Genomic DNA, 15,776 nt, shown 5'->3' on the forward strand with positions numbered 1-15,776 from the left:
TTATACCAACTGCATCTAACCTAACTATGACTGAAGAAAATATTCCACTACCTGATAGTGACTACCTTTCTTTAACTGGCTGCTGTGATAGACGGACACTGTGATGACAGGCACTTTATAAACAGACATAGATCTCCCTGCCCTTATCACACCATTTATCACCGTGTTTGGAAGATCTTCTAATTACTCTACCAGTGTAGGTGGTCCCAGTAGCTGAAGGAGTTGCTTTAGGTATACTGCCAAATGTCTAATTTGTCTTGTCATCCTTCACAATAAGTGCCTGTTTCTTGTAGGGTCATTTCTCTGTGCTCATTCTTCCTTGATAGCTCTGTTACCTTTGACACCATAGGCCACTTACTACTCCACAAGAAACTCCAGCCCTTAGGTTTATGTGACACTAAATTATTATTTCTTCATCTGGCTAACAGCATCAGAGAGTTATTGCTGATAGATCCTCTATTTCTCCCCCGCTTCTGCAGGCACCTCTCAAGGCTCTGTCATCATTCCCTTTTCCTTCTTGCTAGTCCCTGCTTGGGTGTCTGTGCCAACTGTCCTGGACCCACTTATTTTCCAGTGCTAATGACTCTTAAATATGCTTGTCTGCCTGTCCAGCCTTGTTTCTGTAGTATCCTGTGCTAGACTCCCTGTGGCTTCCCTAGAGGTTGCATGCCTAAGAATGAATGTGCAGCCTTATCTATGGCAGCTAATGCTTCTTATCACCAGCTTATGTACGTGTCTCACAGTTATTTTGACTATTCCTTCAGTTCTAGATCCTTGCAATCATTTCCTTCTAAAATATTGTTACCTCCCATCACTGTTCTTCCATTTCCTCTGCCTAAATTTTATCCAAGTTCTTTCTCAGTGGACTGAATTGAACTTTCTCTGACCTTTACTCTTCTTTCTCATTGTCTCCTGTTCTATTTGTTATAAAACTTGTTCTTCAAGACTATTCCCTACATCAACAATTACTAAGTTGCAGGTGCCAAGGTACTTTTTTGCCATTGGATTTTCGTGAATACTTTTGTTCATCATCAACCAAGCTCATTCTTTCTGAATAAAAGAAAGGCTTCTACATTTGTATTATGCAATCAATACTTATTCAAAAAATAAGATTCCTCATAGACCACAAAGTGAAAACTCTGAAATATATTTCTCTGAAAAGTTCTGGAATTGGCATATTGCAGTATACAGAATCTGTCTCACTACCAAAAAGCATTCAATCATTCAGATGAAATGTAGAGCTAAATGATATATATGGATTTAAATAGATGTTTAATAGTGAAAAGAATAAAAAAGAGCATTAATTTAATACCATGTGTAATACAATGCCTCATACCTGGACAGAGTTAGCAAATTTGATGGAAACACAAAGGGGAAAAAATTGACCTGAACAATGGAATAAGATTAGACTGAAGCTTAGATTTCAACAGCACAAACTAAAAAAGCAAAAGAGAAAGACCAAAAAAGGAAATCAAAATTCCAATAATAGAAGTGACAATCTAGGTTGCTAACACAAAAGTATGACATAAAGGCAGCCATACAGCATCACAATTGTCACACTTTGAGGAAGTCCAAATATTTGAATTCTATTTTCTGTATGGAAATACACAGAAAGAATCAGGAAATACTGCCAAAAATACGTAAAGATTTCAAAATCCATTCCCTTTTGTGAATGATGAAGGGACTTAGCACCTCCTACTAAATGGAGTATATTTATAATTAAATTTTGGTTACACTGACATTAACAACAAACCTCTCACTGACTCAGGAGTCCTGAATTTCACTTACGTGGCATCTGCAGACATCTTCAGGCCACAGTTCATGCCTAACAATACCACTCCCCAAAATGATCAATATACACTCTGGAAACCAGAAAAGTTTGTTCCAGCTATACTGATACCATCCTAATGGAGACTTCAAGGTTGTATTGGTGTAACAGAAGGACAGATTTACTGATTCACTGTATCATACTTACATATGTAGCCAGCATTACACAAACCACACTCTAATCAACTAGGTCTGAACCGACATAAAGGCTGGATTTCAATTCTGATTTCCAATTTCTCACTGTAAACGAAACACTTTAAATATGAGTGTGCTTTTTCTTCATCACCAATCAAACATATACTTTTTTTATCTAAGCAAGGTAGGGGCAGGAGGAAAAGAGTATTAACAGTACAGCAACAGACACTGGCTTCCCCAAAATACATGAATTAAGATGGGAAGTAAAACATTTTTGATACAGAAACAAATTTGTGTTTAAAGCCTCTAAGGTATTATTAAAACCCTAATGAATGTTTTTAATTAACATTCACAGTGTCATTTTAAGTGAAATCATTTAGGAGTTGCAGTGGAAACCTGTTAAACAAATTGCTAGTTGGAAAAAAAAATCCAACTCTGCCTGTTAATAGCTGTTCTGTTTCGAATGGCTCCATGCAACCCACTCAGTATATCTGGGAAGTGACAGTGGAAGATTTAAGCAGTATTTAGGCATTTTTAAGGGGAGGCATGGGCTAAATTTATACCCAGGTGGTTCCAACTGGTGGCTAAAGTACAGATATGCAAGGCTACACTGGCAAATAGGTATCTCTCTACACCCTAAACTAGAAAAGAGAATAGATACTTTAAATAGATAATTTTCTTTAATAGATCAATATTCTGCTGTCTTACAGATTCAGGTACACACAGTGGTTTGGCTGGTAAAAAAATCAATACATAGATACAGTCTAATTTTTTGCACCTGGGACCAGTGCAAGGGAGCAGAATGCTGTAGCAGAGTCTCTCCTTCACTCGTCTCCAGCCAAGCCTCCGCTCCTCTAAAATCTCCCACAGTTCATCAGATTCAAAGTGTCCACTGCTCCACAAAGTGAACCACTATACACCCCTGAAAAGACAAAGTCACCTCTGGAGCAGGGCTGTGGTTGTAACTGATAGGGGTCTAGAGCAAGTGTTTGGTTGGTTTCACAGTGTCTAGCTTGTTGTTTCTGTTTTTTTTTTATGAGTTCTTTTGCTTAACTGTAGCAGCCATGCAGCATATTCACACTTCCAGCTATCCATGGGAAAGAGAAATGTCTCCTGTGTTAGAACATGGTTTGTCCTTGTTGCGCACAAAACTGGTGCAGGTTTAGGATACTACAGAATGTTTTGTATGTAATTTATAAACATTGGTTATAAATTAATAAAACTAAGGTTCTGGGAAATCTTTTTGTTGAAGTAATGACATTTTTCATGTTATATTAATCTTCTCCATTACAACTTTCAAACATGTGTACATGTTTTACTTATTTAAAAGCAATAGATTAAGACTGAGAGAATTAAAATGGACTTTCCATGACTAAAACTGACTATGGAAAGGACGCAGCAGAACACTGCCACCTCCAGTTACAGATCATGCACAGAATACACTGTCTGTCTTATTCAGACACTTACTCAGAATAAATGAAAACCAGGCACAAGCTCTGGCAACAGGCTCACACTGACTGCCAGCAAAGAGTTGCATACACATCTAAGCCTTCGATCACGGCTGACTTTAAAAAAAAAATAGTAAGAAAAACTGATACCACAGAAGCAAACAAACCATCATTCCCCACTCACTAGTAACAGCATGTTGCCATGTTAGCAAAATTCTTATGACTAGGGACTGTTCAATTAAGGACTCTGATCTCTAACTTCAATGCTTTTCCCACTCAGCTTATAAGGCAAGGGAATCTATCTTCCCATTATCCGTACATCCTTGCTGTCTAGTTGTCTAGTATGAACTACTTTTTGAATACTTATAACATTCTGGGTGATAGCCTATGACACTAGAAAGTGAACAGAGGGAGGGAACATCCAGGCCGGATCATGTTGGTCCATGACCCATGGAAAACAGGGGTGGGGAACTTTTTTACTGATGTGAAGAGAGAAGCACATGTCAAACAAGAAGGGCAGAGTTGCAGCTGTTGAGATGAAGTTGACTGTGGCCGCTACTACCACTGTATGGTTGGTGAAAAGAGATAATACCAGTAAACCATGGAGAAGCGGGAGAATTCATCTCCCGAGATCCATGTGGCTAAAATCTCATAAGGTTCCTATGTCTAATATTTCATTATGGCTAGAAAATAGCTTCCAACTTTTCTGTAGCCAAGGTTCATTGATGCCACGTTCCTTCTCACCTCTCCTTTCCATCTAACCTGCCTTGATCACACTCTTGAGACCTTTGACTTTCTGCTTCAGCTAAGCCACGTCACATACAACTCTGCTTTCCACATTGGGCTGATATGTTTTCCACTGTCTCTTCCCTAGCCCAATTCCTGAGACTGCTTGGAGACGCAGTGAGAAATTGAATGAAGCTGAAAGAATACCCAAAGTGATGAAGGGATGGAAAAATACCTTAATTACAAGATGGAAAGAAAGGATAACTATGGCTAGCGTGGCTAAGCAATGTCTACGGCTGGAGGACAGGAAACACGGTTACTCACAGTTATATGAATAAACACAGAAGAAAGAAAGAAAGAAAATATCTAGCATGGCACCTGGAAACAGTAGCAATAATGGGAAGAAAAGAAGGAATCATGTTGGCATTAAATGACATATGTTAGACAGGAGAATTGCTTTCCAAGTCTGAGTCTTACAATAATATTAACATTCTACTTCTAAAACAACTTGTGGAATATAATTAACCTTTTAAAAAATCTTTAAAGATACAGCCATTACCATTTCACACCTATATATGATTACATCATTTAAAAACCTATCACTGCCTACATAAATGATAATGATTCTCAGACAGGAAAGCAAGTGAGAACAACCAATGAGCATTAGTAAGGACTGTTTTCCCCTGTTTTTCTGGACAAATCTTGGATGACTTTCTCATTGAAAATGAGCATACTGTAAATACAATTATGGTGTGAGAAGGGTAGAATTCTTTCAGCCATAAAAAAGGCAATGTGAAAAGACTTTGGGAAAGTATAAATATTCAAATTTAAAATCTTCTTAAAGAAAGAGCTTGACTTTACAAAATGATGTATACATTTCCAAATTGTCTTAACTTCAAAAATGATAATAAAATACTATAAATATTAAAATTATATATTGTGGACCACTCCATTCCTTTTTTAATATTCCAAGGGTACACCTCACACCAGCTCACTTTTCATGAAGTATGGACAGTCATTGTAGCCACCATTTAAATTTATAGAATTAAAAACTGAGAGATCATAAGAACATCTAATTTTATCCTCAGTGAACCACAGGCTCTTAAATTGCACTAGTTTACCTGGAATGTGTCTGAAACTTGTGTTTGGCTAAGGTATATCTCCCAAACTATACTCAGCCTCATGTGAAAGCATGAAGTACAGCATCCAGTCCTTCTGATAATTTGTGACAGTATTTAATACTTCCACTGTTTAAAAATGTGTCTGATTTCTCATTTAAACTTGGCTGGCATCCAGACATTGGCTCTTTTTACACTCTTTTTCTGCCAGACTAAAGAGCTCTTTAGTACCTAGTATATTTTCCCCATGAAGGTACCTGTACACTGTAATCAAGTCACCTCTCAATCTTCTTTTTGATAAGCTAGACAGATTGAGCTCTTTTAGAGTCCCACAGTAAGGCATTTTCTCCAGCCTTCAAATCATTTTTGCAGCTCCTTCCTGAACTCTCTCCCATTTTTCATTGTCCTTTTTAAAAAGTGGACACTAGCACTGATGAAATATTCCAGTAACTGTCTTACCAGTTCCTTATGCTCTTTGCTGTACTTATTCATTCTCTGAAGAAAGGCAGAGCTAGTCAGAAGGCACCATCTGGTGAGGAAGTCTGACTGGTAGGGGGCAGATTTAAATACTTAAGAGCAGCAGAAGGGAGGGTGGAATGGGCAAAGGACATTTAAAGACTGACTTGCTAGGCTATGATCATTTTTAGTTTCCCCAGGAGGTTAGTGAATTCTTCTCCCTTGGACTCCTATTGCCTGTGTTTAGAAAGGTGAATAGCAGCAGACTATAAAATATGGAAAATGAAAATTTCATTGGGATTACACATGGATGAGGAGAATCAGCATCTGCCTGCTGGAAAACATAAGACTAACGGGGGTAAGGCAAGTGGGGAATAAAAAAAGAAGAGACATGCCATGATAGTCAAATAAGATCAGAAGAAATCTACAACAGTAAAATGAATACAAATGGAAAAGGGATTTTGTGACCCTAATTGATGTTGTAACCTGTATTAAAAATTACTGAAGTCTCAGGATGCACATCCAGTATTCAAGCCAATGCCCACCCTGCAGAGCCAATGTCTGAGAGAGAAGACTGATGATTTTGCCCCACTCTGGCTCTGCAAATTGCATTTCTTGGTGAAAGATCCTTTTTAGAAGCTTATAAAGATGTTGAGTAAAGAGCTGGATGTAGAACCTAGGAACTGTTTACTTAATGCGCCCAGCTGATCACAGCTGCTGGGATAGCTCATGAAAAAAGGACTGCCAGACAAGCATAAAGCTGCTTGCCGAGATCAGAGGTGACAGTCTGAGTTGTAGATACAAAAGGCAAGTCCAAGGAGCTTTTGAATGACTTTCAGAACCTGTGGAAGCCAAAAACACTCTCTTCTCCCCTCTCTGCATTTGTCTCTGGCTCTGCATTCAGTCATGCTTATTCATTCTTTTATGATCTTTAGATTGGATTTCTACAATGCATGGTGACTGAGGAATAAACTTGAAGAGTGCATGGCAGCTTCAGTTGTTACAGCAGGAGCCTACTTACTACTGCGAAGGTATTAGCCCACACAGAAAATATACTGCATGAGCTCTGCACTGGAAGTGCTGACCCTGTGTTCACAGCAGCACAAACATTGTTTTGTCTTTGTTTCTTAAAATCATCCAAGTAATCAATAAGATTTGATTATAAAGTATACGCAATATTTAGAAACATGTCATTTTTAACACTCTTGTAAACTGCTTCATATGATTTCTCTCTTCTTTTTCTCTTTTCTTTTCTTTTTCTTTTTTTCTTTTCTTTCTTTTTCATATGAATTCCAATAAATTCAGCAATACAAAGAACATCAACAGCAAAAATTAGACTTTAGCTGAGGAGATGATAGTTTCTAGGACTTTAAAAGTCTTTGCAATGCTGAACCTACTGGTGTTACCGAGGGAATACGAACAAAGGAAGACTCAGATGGAAATATCTTATATGCTTCTCAATAACCAAGACACATACAAGATGTAGTTTGGGATGCAGGAGAAGGAATCTTTCCAGACATTCTTCCCTTGTTTTGCAAACAATCATTGCAAGGCATTTTCTTCTTTCCTTTAACAGGCAATTAACCCCTTAACCAACACTACCAAATACTTGTCATGCAAGTCCAGTTCACTCCAGATTTAATCTCTCATGCAAGATGGCTAAAAAAGCACTATACCATGATGTCTCCAAGTCACTTTTACACTGTATAAACGTGCTAGGATGCGCAATTTGAGAGTAGAACACAGAATTGCTATAAATATAAGGAAGGTCTTTACTTTCAGGTGTGACTTTCAAAAATAAAATAGTGACACAGAGGGTTCATCCTTTCAGAGAATAACAAGAAAAATATATTTAATTGTTATATTACTGAAAGAAAATTAAATAGAAAAGTAAACACTTTCCAAGCATTCATGTATATGATAAAAGTAATTCTCCTTTTGAGAACTGCATTTTCTTACATTTAAGTCTTCCAGAAGATAAATTGTTAAGGAAGTCTAGAAAACTTCATGCAGCTTGTTTTTTTTTTTTACTCTAGCATGAAGAAGAAAAAGGCATTTTTTTTCCAATTTATATATTCTAAATTGTGTTATATCCAGATGCATGTTTCATTCTTATAGAGGAATAATGCCTTGTACTTATTTTACTATTTGACAGTTTGATTTTTCATTTCCCAGAAATACAATTGCCCACCTTTTTTCTAGGAAAATTATTCCACCGTGTAATAGAATTATTAACTCCTCAAAAATCTTCTGTTCAAATATCAGACTTGCCTCACTAAGGATAAGCGTCTTTATTACATTTGAAATAGTAACATTTTGTATTTAATTTCCAACTACTATATGAGTTCAGTAGATGACTTTCCCGTTAGTGTTTTTGAGAGACGTATATTGAGCATTCGTGTACATCTTCATATTCTCTAATATGAATGTTTATTTCAAAACATGTTTGTTAGCAGCAGGAATGTGACATTGCACATAGAGAGTCAGAACAATCCAGGAGAGAGCAGAAAAATCCAGGTACTACTCCTATTATTATCCCATCTGTTTTTTGACCTTAGCTAAATTACACTGAACTTGTGCTACCTCAATTTCCCTAGTTTAAAACTGAGATCAGATACTTCACTCCCTCTGTAATGAAGCTAGGAATTTCTTTATATAAAAACAGGCGATTCCTTGGTAAAATTGATTCAATGCAAATAAACTAATGCAGTGCTATGGTTGAGAATCTGAACAGAGAGCTATCAAAAAATGCAAAGGCAAACTCCCACAGCAATTATAAAATAGGTCATATTGAATATATGTGTTAATGTATTGAAAGAACACATTCTTGCTCAGGAAAAACTGCAGTGGCTTTAAACAGCCAGAAACATGTGAGTTCAAATTCAATGCAAAACTATAGCCTGAAAGTTGTATCTTCATTTAGTAAGCCTTTATAACAGATTATGCATTGTTTGCATTTTATCCAATCACTTCTTATAATCTGCTATATTGATCAACATAGTTTCTTCCCTTTTATATTGGCATTGTAGCAGCATATACAGAGAACTGCAATGACACTGCTTCATTTGACATTGTAATATTCCCCATACAGCTGCATTTATACAATTTTCAGTCCTTTAGAATGGCAATAACTCCCACAAAATCAAATTATAAGCTATTATTATAACAGAAACATCATGAAAAATAACTAGTTTGGAAGCTGGATAGCATTATATGAGCCATCAAAGCACTTCTAACACAGTTTTTTTTTAATATAGTAGACCCTAGCTAAGGTTCTCTTCTCATTCTTTCTCTTATTTGCACTGTTAAAAATGTGTCTTGTAAAAGATCCATTCTTCAGTAACTGTAAAATTAATGTAATCACAGGACCATCTACTTAAATGGTCAACAGCAGATATTTAGACAGAAAATGAGAAGCAAGGCGTAAACACTTGCAATGGAAAATACTCGGGAATCACCACTTACGACCTTTTGAGATAAAAGTTGTACCAGTACCACTATATTTAATAGTTTTCTTACTAATTTTCTAATATGCTTTAAAGCAATTTTCATAATATTTTTGGTAATGAGTCCTGCCCTAAGAAGAAAAATATTCCCTGTTTTATATTAAAATGCAAAATCTCATTTTCTGGAATAGAAATCTGTGACTAAGAAGTGGTAGGTATCTGAAGACAGATGTTCATTCTAATAAACTGGACTTGACTTATCTTTCAATTCCAGGAAAGATGTATGCCCATATAGAAAAGCTTAGCCAAACTGTATTATATATTAACTTAATTTCTGCAATGAGTGATCCTGTACATAATCCTGGGAAAAGCATTTTGAATGCACATAATGGGCCTGAGTTATTTAAAACTAAATCATCTTGAAAAAGGAGAGATTTAAATTAAAAACTGTCTCAAAGCCACAGCATTAGCACAGTATTTTTTTATGATGTGCCTCTGTGGATTCAGTACATTTTCTCCTGAAAGGTAACTCCAAGTGAAGCATATGGCTTAGAACTAATATTAAACCCAATGATGTTCTGTGCAATCAACATCTGATGAATTTAAACTCACGATTTTCATAAAAGTCTGTGTTTTCATCATAAAGGTCCAAATCCCTACATTCTGCTTATGAGGGTTTTTTTTTGGTGGTTTGGTTTTTTTTGGGGGGGTTTCTTTGTTAGTTAGTTAGTTTGTTTCTGGTGGAATTGCCATTATATTTCATCTTGTACAATAATAAAGCAGAATCAAATAACTACCGTAGCTACTTCTGATGTGGGGATTATGATGCATATGTACAAATCATTCCTAACGGAAACTTCTAATGTGCAGGTGAGTAATAGTTACCTCTAACTTTCTGGCCACATAGATATGATTTGGAGATTAGAGACTGGTTAGTTTCTGAGGTCCCCAATCTTTGCTTGCACAACTGAGTCAACTAGCAGCAAAGCTGAATTTTGCTTCAGCGGTGGAGTAGTACTTCTACCTAAGTAAAGCAAATCCTCTGTAACAAAAGGAATACCTCAAATAGGTTCTAGAAGGGACTTCACCAGCTATCCAGCAGCACTACAGCACCCACAGTGCCTAAATATTTAGATTATCCCCTCTGAGGTGACATAACCTTTCACACAGTATCTCTTCACTGTAGAGCAGGAACTATTCCTGTGCTGCAGTTGCTAACACTTTTGTAAACTAACAGGTCACTGGGGGCTGGGGTCTAGTTACTTGGAACAAAGCACATCTCAGGTACTGCCTGAGCATGTGACATGCTGATTACATCCGGATTCCCAACAACTTGAGCAATCTGCAGCACCACTCAGCCTAGCGACTTCTAACACTGCACACAAAGCTCCTCTGTCCTCTACAGCCCTTTTCCCAGGAACCATCTAATTAGCTCACAGACATCTAGCAGCTCTTGCATAATTCTGCTTTTAAATTAATCTCTTCAATCAAAATCAAAACAGTGGCAGGCAAGAAATCTACTCACCTACCTTTAATTCACAGAGATGATCCTCTTCTGTCAGTGAACTGACCAGATTCCTATAGCCTGGTTCCAGCAGAAATCTTCGCACCAGATTCCTATAGCCTGGTTCCAGCAGAAATCTTCCCACCAGATTCCTATAGCCTGATTCCAGCAGAAATCTTCCCAACATGAGCATGCAACTGTGCTTTGTTATCTTCACCAAAGATACTTTTGAAGGCAGATTAAGAGCATTTTGGAGAAAAAATGTTTCTTCATAATTTTGCATTGGAAAACTTCTGGTTAAGAGTTGGAAAAAGAAAAAAAGAAAAAAAAAGTTCGTTTTTGCAGATTAAAACATTCAGGCTCAAAGATTAATGTGAAAAAAAAAGAGATATGAACTTTCAGTAACAAGAAAACACTGCTACAAAGCGCTCATTTCTATTTTCTAGAGGTGGTCTCAGACATCTCCCCTAAGAAATTACATGTGACTTCTTATCATAATGTGAAGTTATAAAACTGGCATTTAACTGGAACTTTATGGAATTATGTATTCTGGACCTTTTAAAACTATATTGAAAATCTGATAAATACATTGTTCTATGGTAGCTATAGCCTTATGATTTCAGGGGACTCTAGGGGGTGTTTGTTTGCTTGTTTGTATTTTGGGGTTTTTTAAGGCTTTGAATCCCTCAGTAGTCAAAACAAATTTAGCTTCATTTTAACACTTCTGCAGTGACTACTGCAAAGCTTCTTAACTTTTATGCTATAATGCAGTCAATGTATTTATAGTTCTTGAAAATGTCACATGGCAATGTTATGCCAGGGACAGCACATCTCAGAGGGTCCTTAATATGTCTGCATTGTTGCATTCTATTTGTAGAGGCATTTTTGTCAGCAGCAATGAAGAAACAGAGCTGCCTCTGCAGTTCTTTCAATAACATTCAAGCTTATAGTTGACCCGAGGGGCTCACATTATGACATCCATATTTAATTTAACAATATATCATATTTTCATGGACTACAGTATTGCATTATAACCTCACTGCTTTATGTGCATGGGAATGCTGCAGAAGCAGGCTTGTATGAATCTACAACACAGACTAAATGGTTAGTTCATGAGAGCAAGGTCAAAGTGTACAGTGATGACAATATATAAAAGGTCTTATAACAACTCTCAGTAATCTGAGGGAAAAAAGGACAAAAATAAGGTCTCCAGAAAGGCCTGTATTTAACTAAAAGTTCATTTTTTAAAAATCCTGTTAACTGCACCACCTTGCTTACTTTCAATTTTAGTTCTGCTCTACACTTCCCATTGCAGTCAGTATTCTCTGTATCCTTTCTGCTCCATTCAAGCATATTTAAGGAGAATATTAACACCAACTGAATATTAGGCTTTAACCATCCCTTTCTCCTCACAGTAATTTCTCCTATTTGCTCTGAATTTTTTTTACTGTTGACCTTCTCGCTGACTCCAAATTAAATGTTCATATATTTTGTATTTACTCCCAAATCTAGCCCTGCTTGTTCACATTTTTCCTGCTCATCTCCCTCTTATTTGGCACTGCCTATATTACATCACATTTTTCTCATCTTCTTTACATTCCATTCCAACCGATTTCAACTCTTTCCAATGCCTCCTTCTTGCAACATAAAATTAATTTAATTCATTCTTTCCTCCCTATCAACATTATTAATAGCCTTCTACCAGACAGATTATGGATTAACTTCATTGCTTTACTCCAGAAGCCGTGTATGGCAATAGTTTATCCTCTATTTTGCATGCTCTCCTCCATATGAAACCTTATGATATTTTATCATCTCTTTTAGAAGGTTCCACTTTTCAAAACTAAGTAGTTTCAACTACCTGTTTACTGGCAGCCTTGATCTTTGGTCTAGATGTCATCCTTAACAGACATTACATAACATTAATGAAGAGCAGCCATAGTAAAAAGCATTTCACTACTCTGATCCATGTTCTTTTCTTCCCTCTGATCCAGCTTTCTGTTTGTCATCTCTTCATGCATTGTATCTAAATTAGATTTTCAGTTCCCTAGGGTAAGAAGACATCATTTTCATTTATCTGTAAAGCACCATGCATGCGTATGATTCTGCAGAGATGCTAAATATGTATATCCACATTTATTAAAATATTGATGCTTTTATCTATTCATATAGTGAAGAAGCAACATGGCAGCAGTTGCACCCATTTAAAAACTATTTTCCATCTATAATAGCTATAATGTGATGTATTTATAGTAGCTGCATGCTGTTCACTCTCTATTTTCTTGTTCACATATACATTGCACTTTCTGATCTTATTAGCTAACTGAAAAATAAAAATCTATTTTCTCTGAAGGCATCAAAATCTTTTTCTAAAAATAAAGCATAGAGGTAACATACAGTGGTTTTATTGCTTATCCATACTGCATGATCACAGTCTTAGTGGGTGAAGGATGCCGTACCACCTCAGGACTGCTCCTGCCCTCCAAAATCTTGTAATTTAAATAGTCCTAATGATAGTAAAAATTTTAGGAACTTTGGACACCAATATTCTTGCTACTTATCTTTAGAGCCATCAGTTTCTGATTTTCAGAGTACTAGAGCATAGCTCTTTCTAAATCACAAGATCTTAAAAAGGGAAGCTCTTTATTATTTTGAAAATTCTGGTTGACAAAATTAACCCAATTAGTGCAAATATGTATTCTAAAAGCTAGGAGAGTTCTTAATGCAAAAAGACAAAATAAGGATATATCAATTCAATTAAAACATATTAAAATGTCTCTAATAACAAGTGCAGTAACAGGCCGTAGATGATAGACTCTCCTTTGTAGTCAAGCATGTTTATCTTTTGGTTAGGCAAAAAAACCAAGTAGGCATGCCCAAATCCCACAGCAGAATCCACACAGGCCCCTGTTCTGACCCAGAGCTCATTGAATGAATGAGCCTGTACTAATAATTTCAAAAGTTAGCTCAAAAGATAAGAAATTATTGTAGACACTATATGCAAAGCAATTAAACGGTTCTGCTTCGTGTAACACTTAGTAAATGGTTAAGCATTTAAGCATTGAATAAAGTAAACATCTTCAAATACCATGCTTTCCAGGGTATCTGAGCTGAAAACTTGAAATTGATTGCTCATTCATGGGTCAGTATCTGTGGAGCAGCCTTAACAAACTGTTTACTCAAAGTGGCAGGAGAGATGTTACATGGGGACAAAGTTATAGGCATTTTTTCAGAAAGTACCTTACAGCTGATGGACTTGATATTTATATTATTTTTGCATAGATGGATCTGTTTCAACCAATGTTCCACCATGCCTTTTACTAGATAAAATGATAAACACTGATCCAACTTAATGTCCAACTGTATGTGTAACTAAACCTATGTAAGGTTGCACTGATTAAGGTCAAGGAACATGCATATTTAAAAGCTTTGCTGGACTGAACAAATGGCAAAGGTTCATTTTAAAAGAAAAGAGGGACTTTTTACAGGGGCAGGTACAGATAGGACAAGAGGTAATGGCTTTAAACTTAAAAAGGGGAGATTTAGGTTAGATACGAGGAAGAAGTTCCTTACTGTGAGAGTGGTGATGCACTGGAACAGTCTGCCCAAGGAAACTGTAGATGCTTCATCCCTGGCAGTGTTCAAGGCCAGGTTGGATGAAGCCTTGAGCAACCTAGTCTCATGTGAGGTGTCCCTGCCCATGGCAGGGATGTTGGAACTAAATGATCGTAAGGTCCTTTCCAACCCAAACCTTTCTGTGATTCTATGATTCTATGAAATTAAGGATAAAAAATAAAATAAGCAAAAAAAAAAAAAAGCATGAAGATGCAAAAATGGCCACAAAAAAATACTGAACTATAATATGACATTCATGAATGTGATTCCTTTGTACAAATATAACACGGAGACTAGCTGTTATATAAGTGAAACCGCATTTTAAAATATAGTCCACTTGATTCATAGCGAGAAGATCTACTCTTTGAATATTACCAACAGAAGGAAGGTAAGGAAGGAATTTCCAGAAGGCTGAAAATTGGGCTAACTATTTCTATCAAAACTAATGGAAAAGCATGTTTCAAATGAAAAAAGAGCTTCACCAGTGCTGAACACTTTGGCCATCCTGACATAAAGGTAGAAGCTGAGCTATAACAATGTAATGACCTCATACAGGAAGAAGTTATCACAAGGAAGTAATCTTGTATGGGAGGTTGTATTCTGCTCTAAGGATATTATGAGATGCAATGGTCATGTTTGCAGGTGCACTCAACTTTGCACCCTTCATAATGAAAGGTATGAATGATAAGCACTTCTGAAGATCAGTGTAGTTGCTTTCCTCAATGAAGAACTACGGACCTACAAAACTGAGTTTAAAAATAATGTATGTATGGAGCACCTTTTCATCTGTTTCCACCCCAAGATGGGGGAGCAGAATTAATACTGCTTGCTTTCCTTTCAGCTAAACATGTGTTGGGTTTTCTTAACCACACCCCTTCACTCTGATTTAGAAGAGTTTTAGCTTCAAGAATCATTGGTTATTGCCCAATGCAAATAAGCACAAAGTAAAATTATATCAAGTTTACACAATTGATCTTTCATCATTTTAAATTATACCTTTTAAAATTTCCTGTAAAATCAGCCTGAAATACTCCCATAGTTGACTGCCATCAAGCAGTGCAGGGTCACTTTGGGAAAACCCATTCTCAGTGATATAAATTATAGGGTTATTATATGTATCCTAGAACAAGAGAGCAGAAGTTTTATTCAGAACAGATGTAAGAAAGCCCATAAAATCAGATGCATTACCCTCTATCTTTTCTAAGCTACAAACTAAAACTAGTTTTCATCAAATTGCACTGACCCTATTAACTTAATTTTCCATGAGCTGACCTTTTATGACTAACAATGGAAAAGCAGAACTGTGCAAATATCCATGAAGACAGTGAAATGACTTATTTTAATGAGAAGACTAAAATATCTTTCCTGCATTAGCATCTGCTTATTGTCACTGCTCCTTAACCCCTTGGTACTGGCAGTCACTGCATGTCCCATTGCCAGGAGTAGCTGCGTGCCAGGAAAACCTTACTGTTGGCATCAGAAAGATAATTTCTGGACTTCA

At 36.6% G+C, this 15,776-nt stretch overlaps 1 protein-coding gene across 1 annotated transcript in view; it reads right to left on the reverse strand.

Annotated features, from left to right (window-relative positions):
* The window catches only part of LOC130597270 (cytosolic beta-glucosidase-like), a 59,839-nt gene that overhangs the window by 15,398 nt on the left and 28,665 nt on the right, over positions 1 to 15,776 (reverse strand). The window contains 2 exon segments of the mRNA XM_057405652.1: positions 10,686 to 10,819; positions 15,272 to 15,395. Coding sequence (XP_057261635.1) covers positions 10,686 to 10,819; positions 15,272 to 15,395 — 258 coding nt within the window.

This window comes from Pezoporus wallicus, unplaced genomic scaffold, assembly GCF_028554395.1.
Source record: "Pezoporus wallicus isolate ANWC-B61680 ecotype Strahan unplaced genomic scaffold, APGP_CSIRO_Pwel_v1 contig_642, whole genome shotgun sequence".
Taxonomy (NCBI): Eukaryota; Metazoa; Chordata; class Aves; order Psittaciformes; family Psittacidae; genus Pezoporus; species Pezoporus wallicus.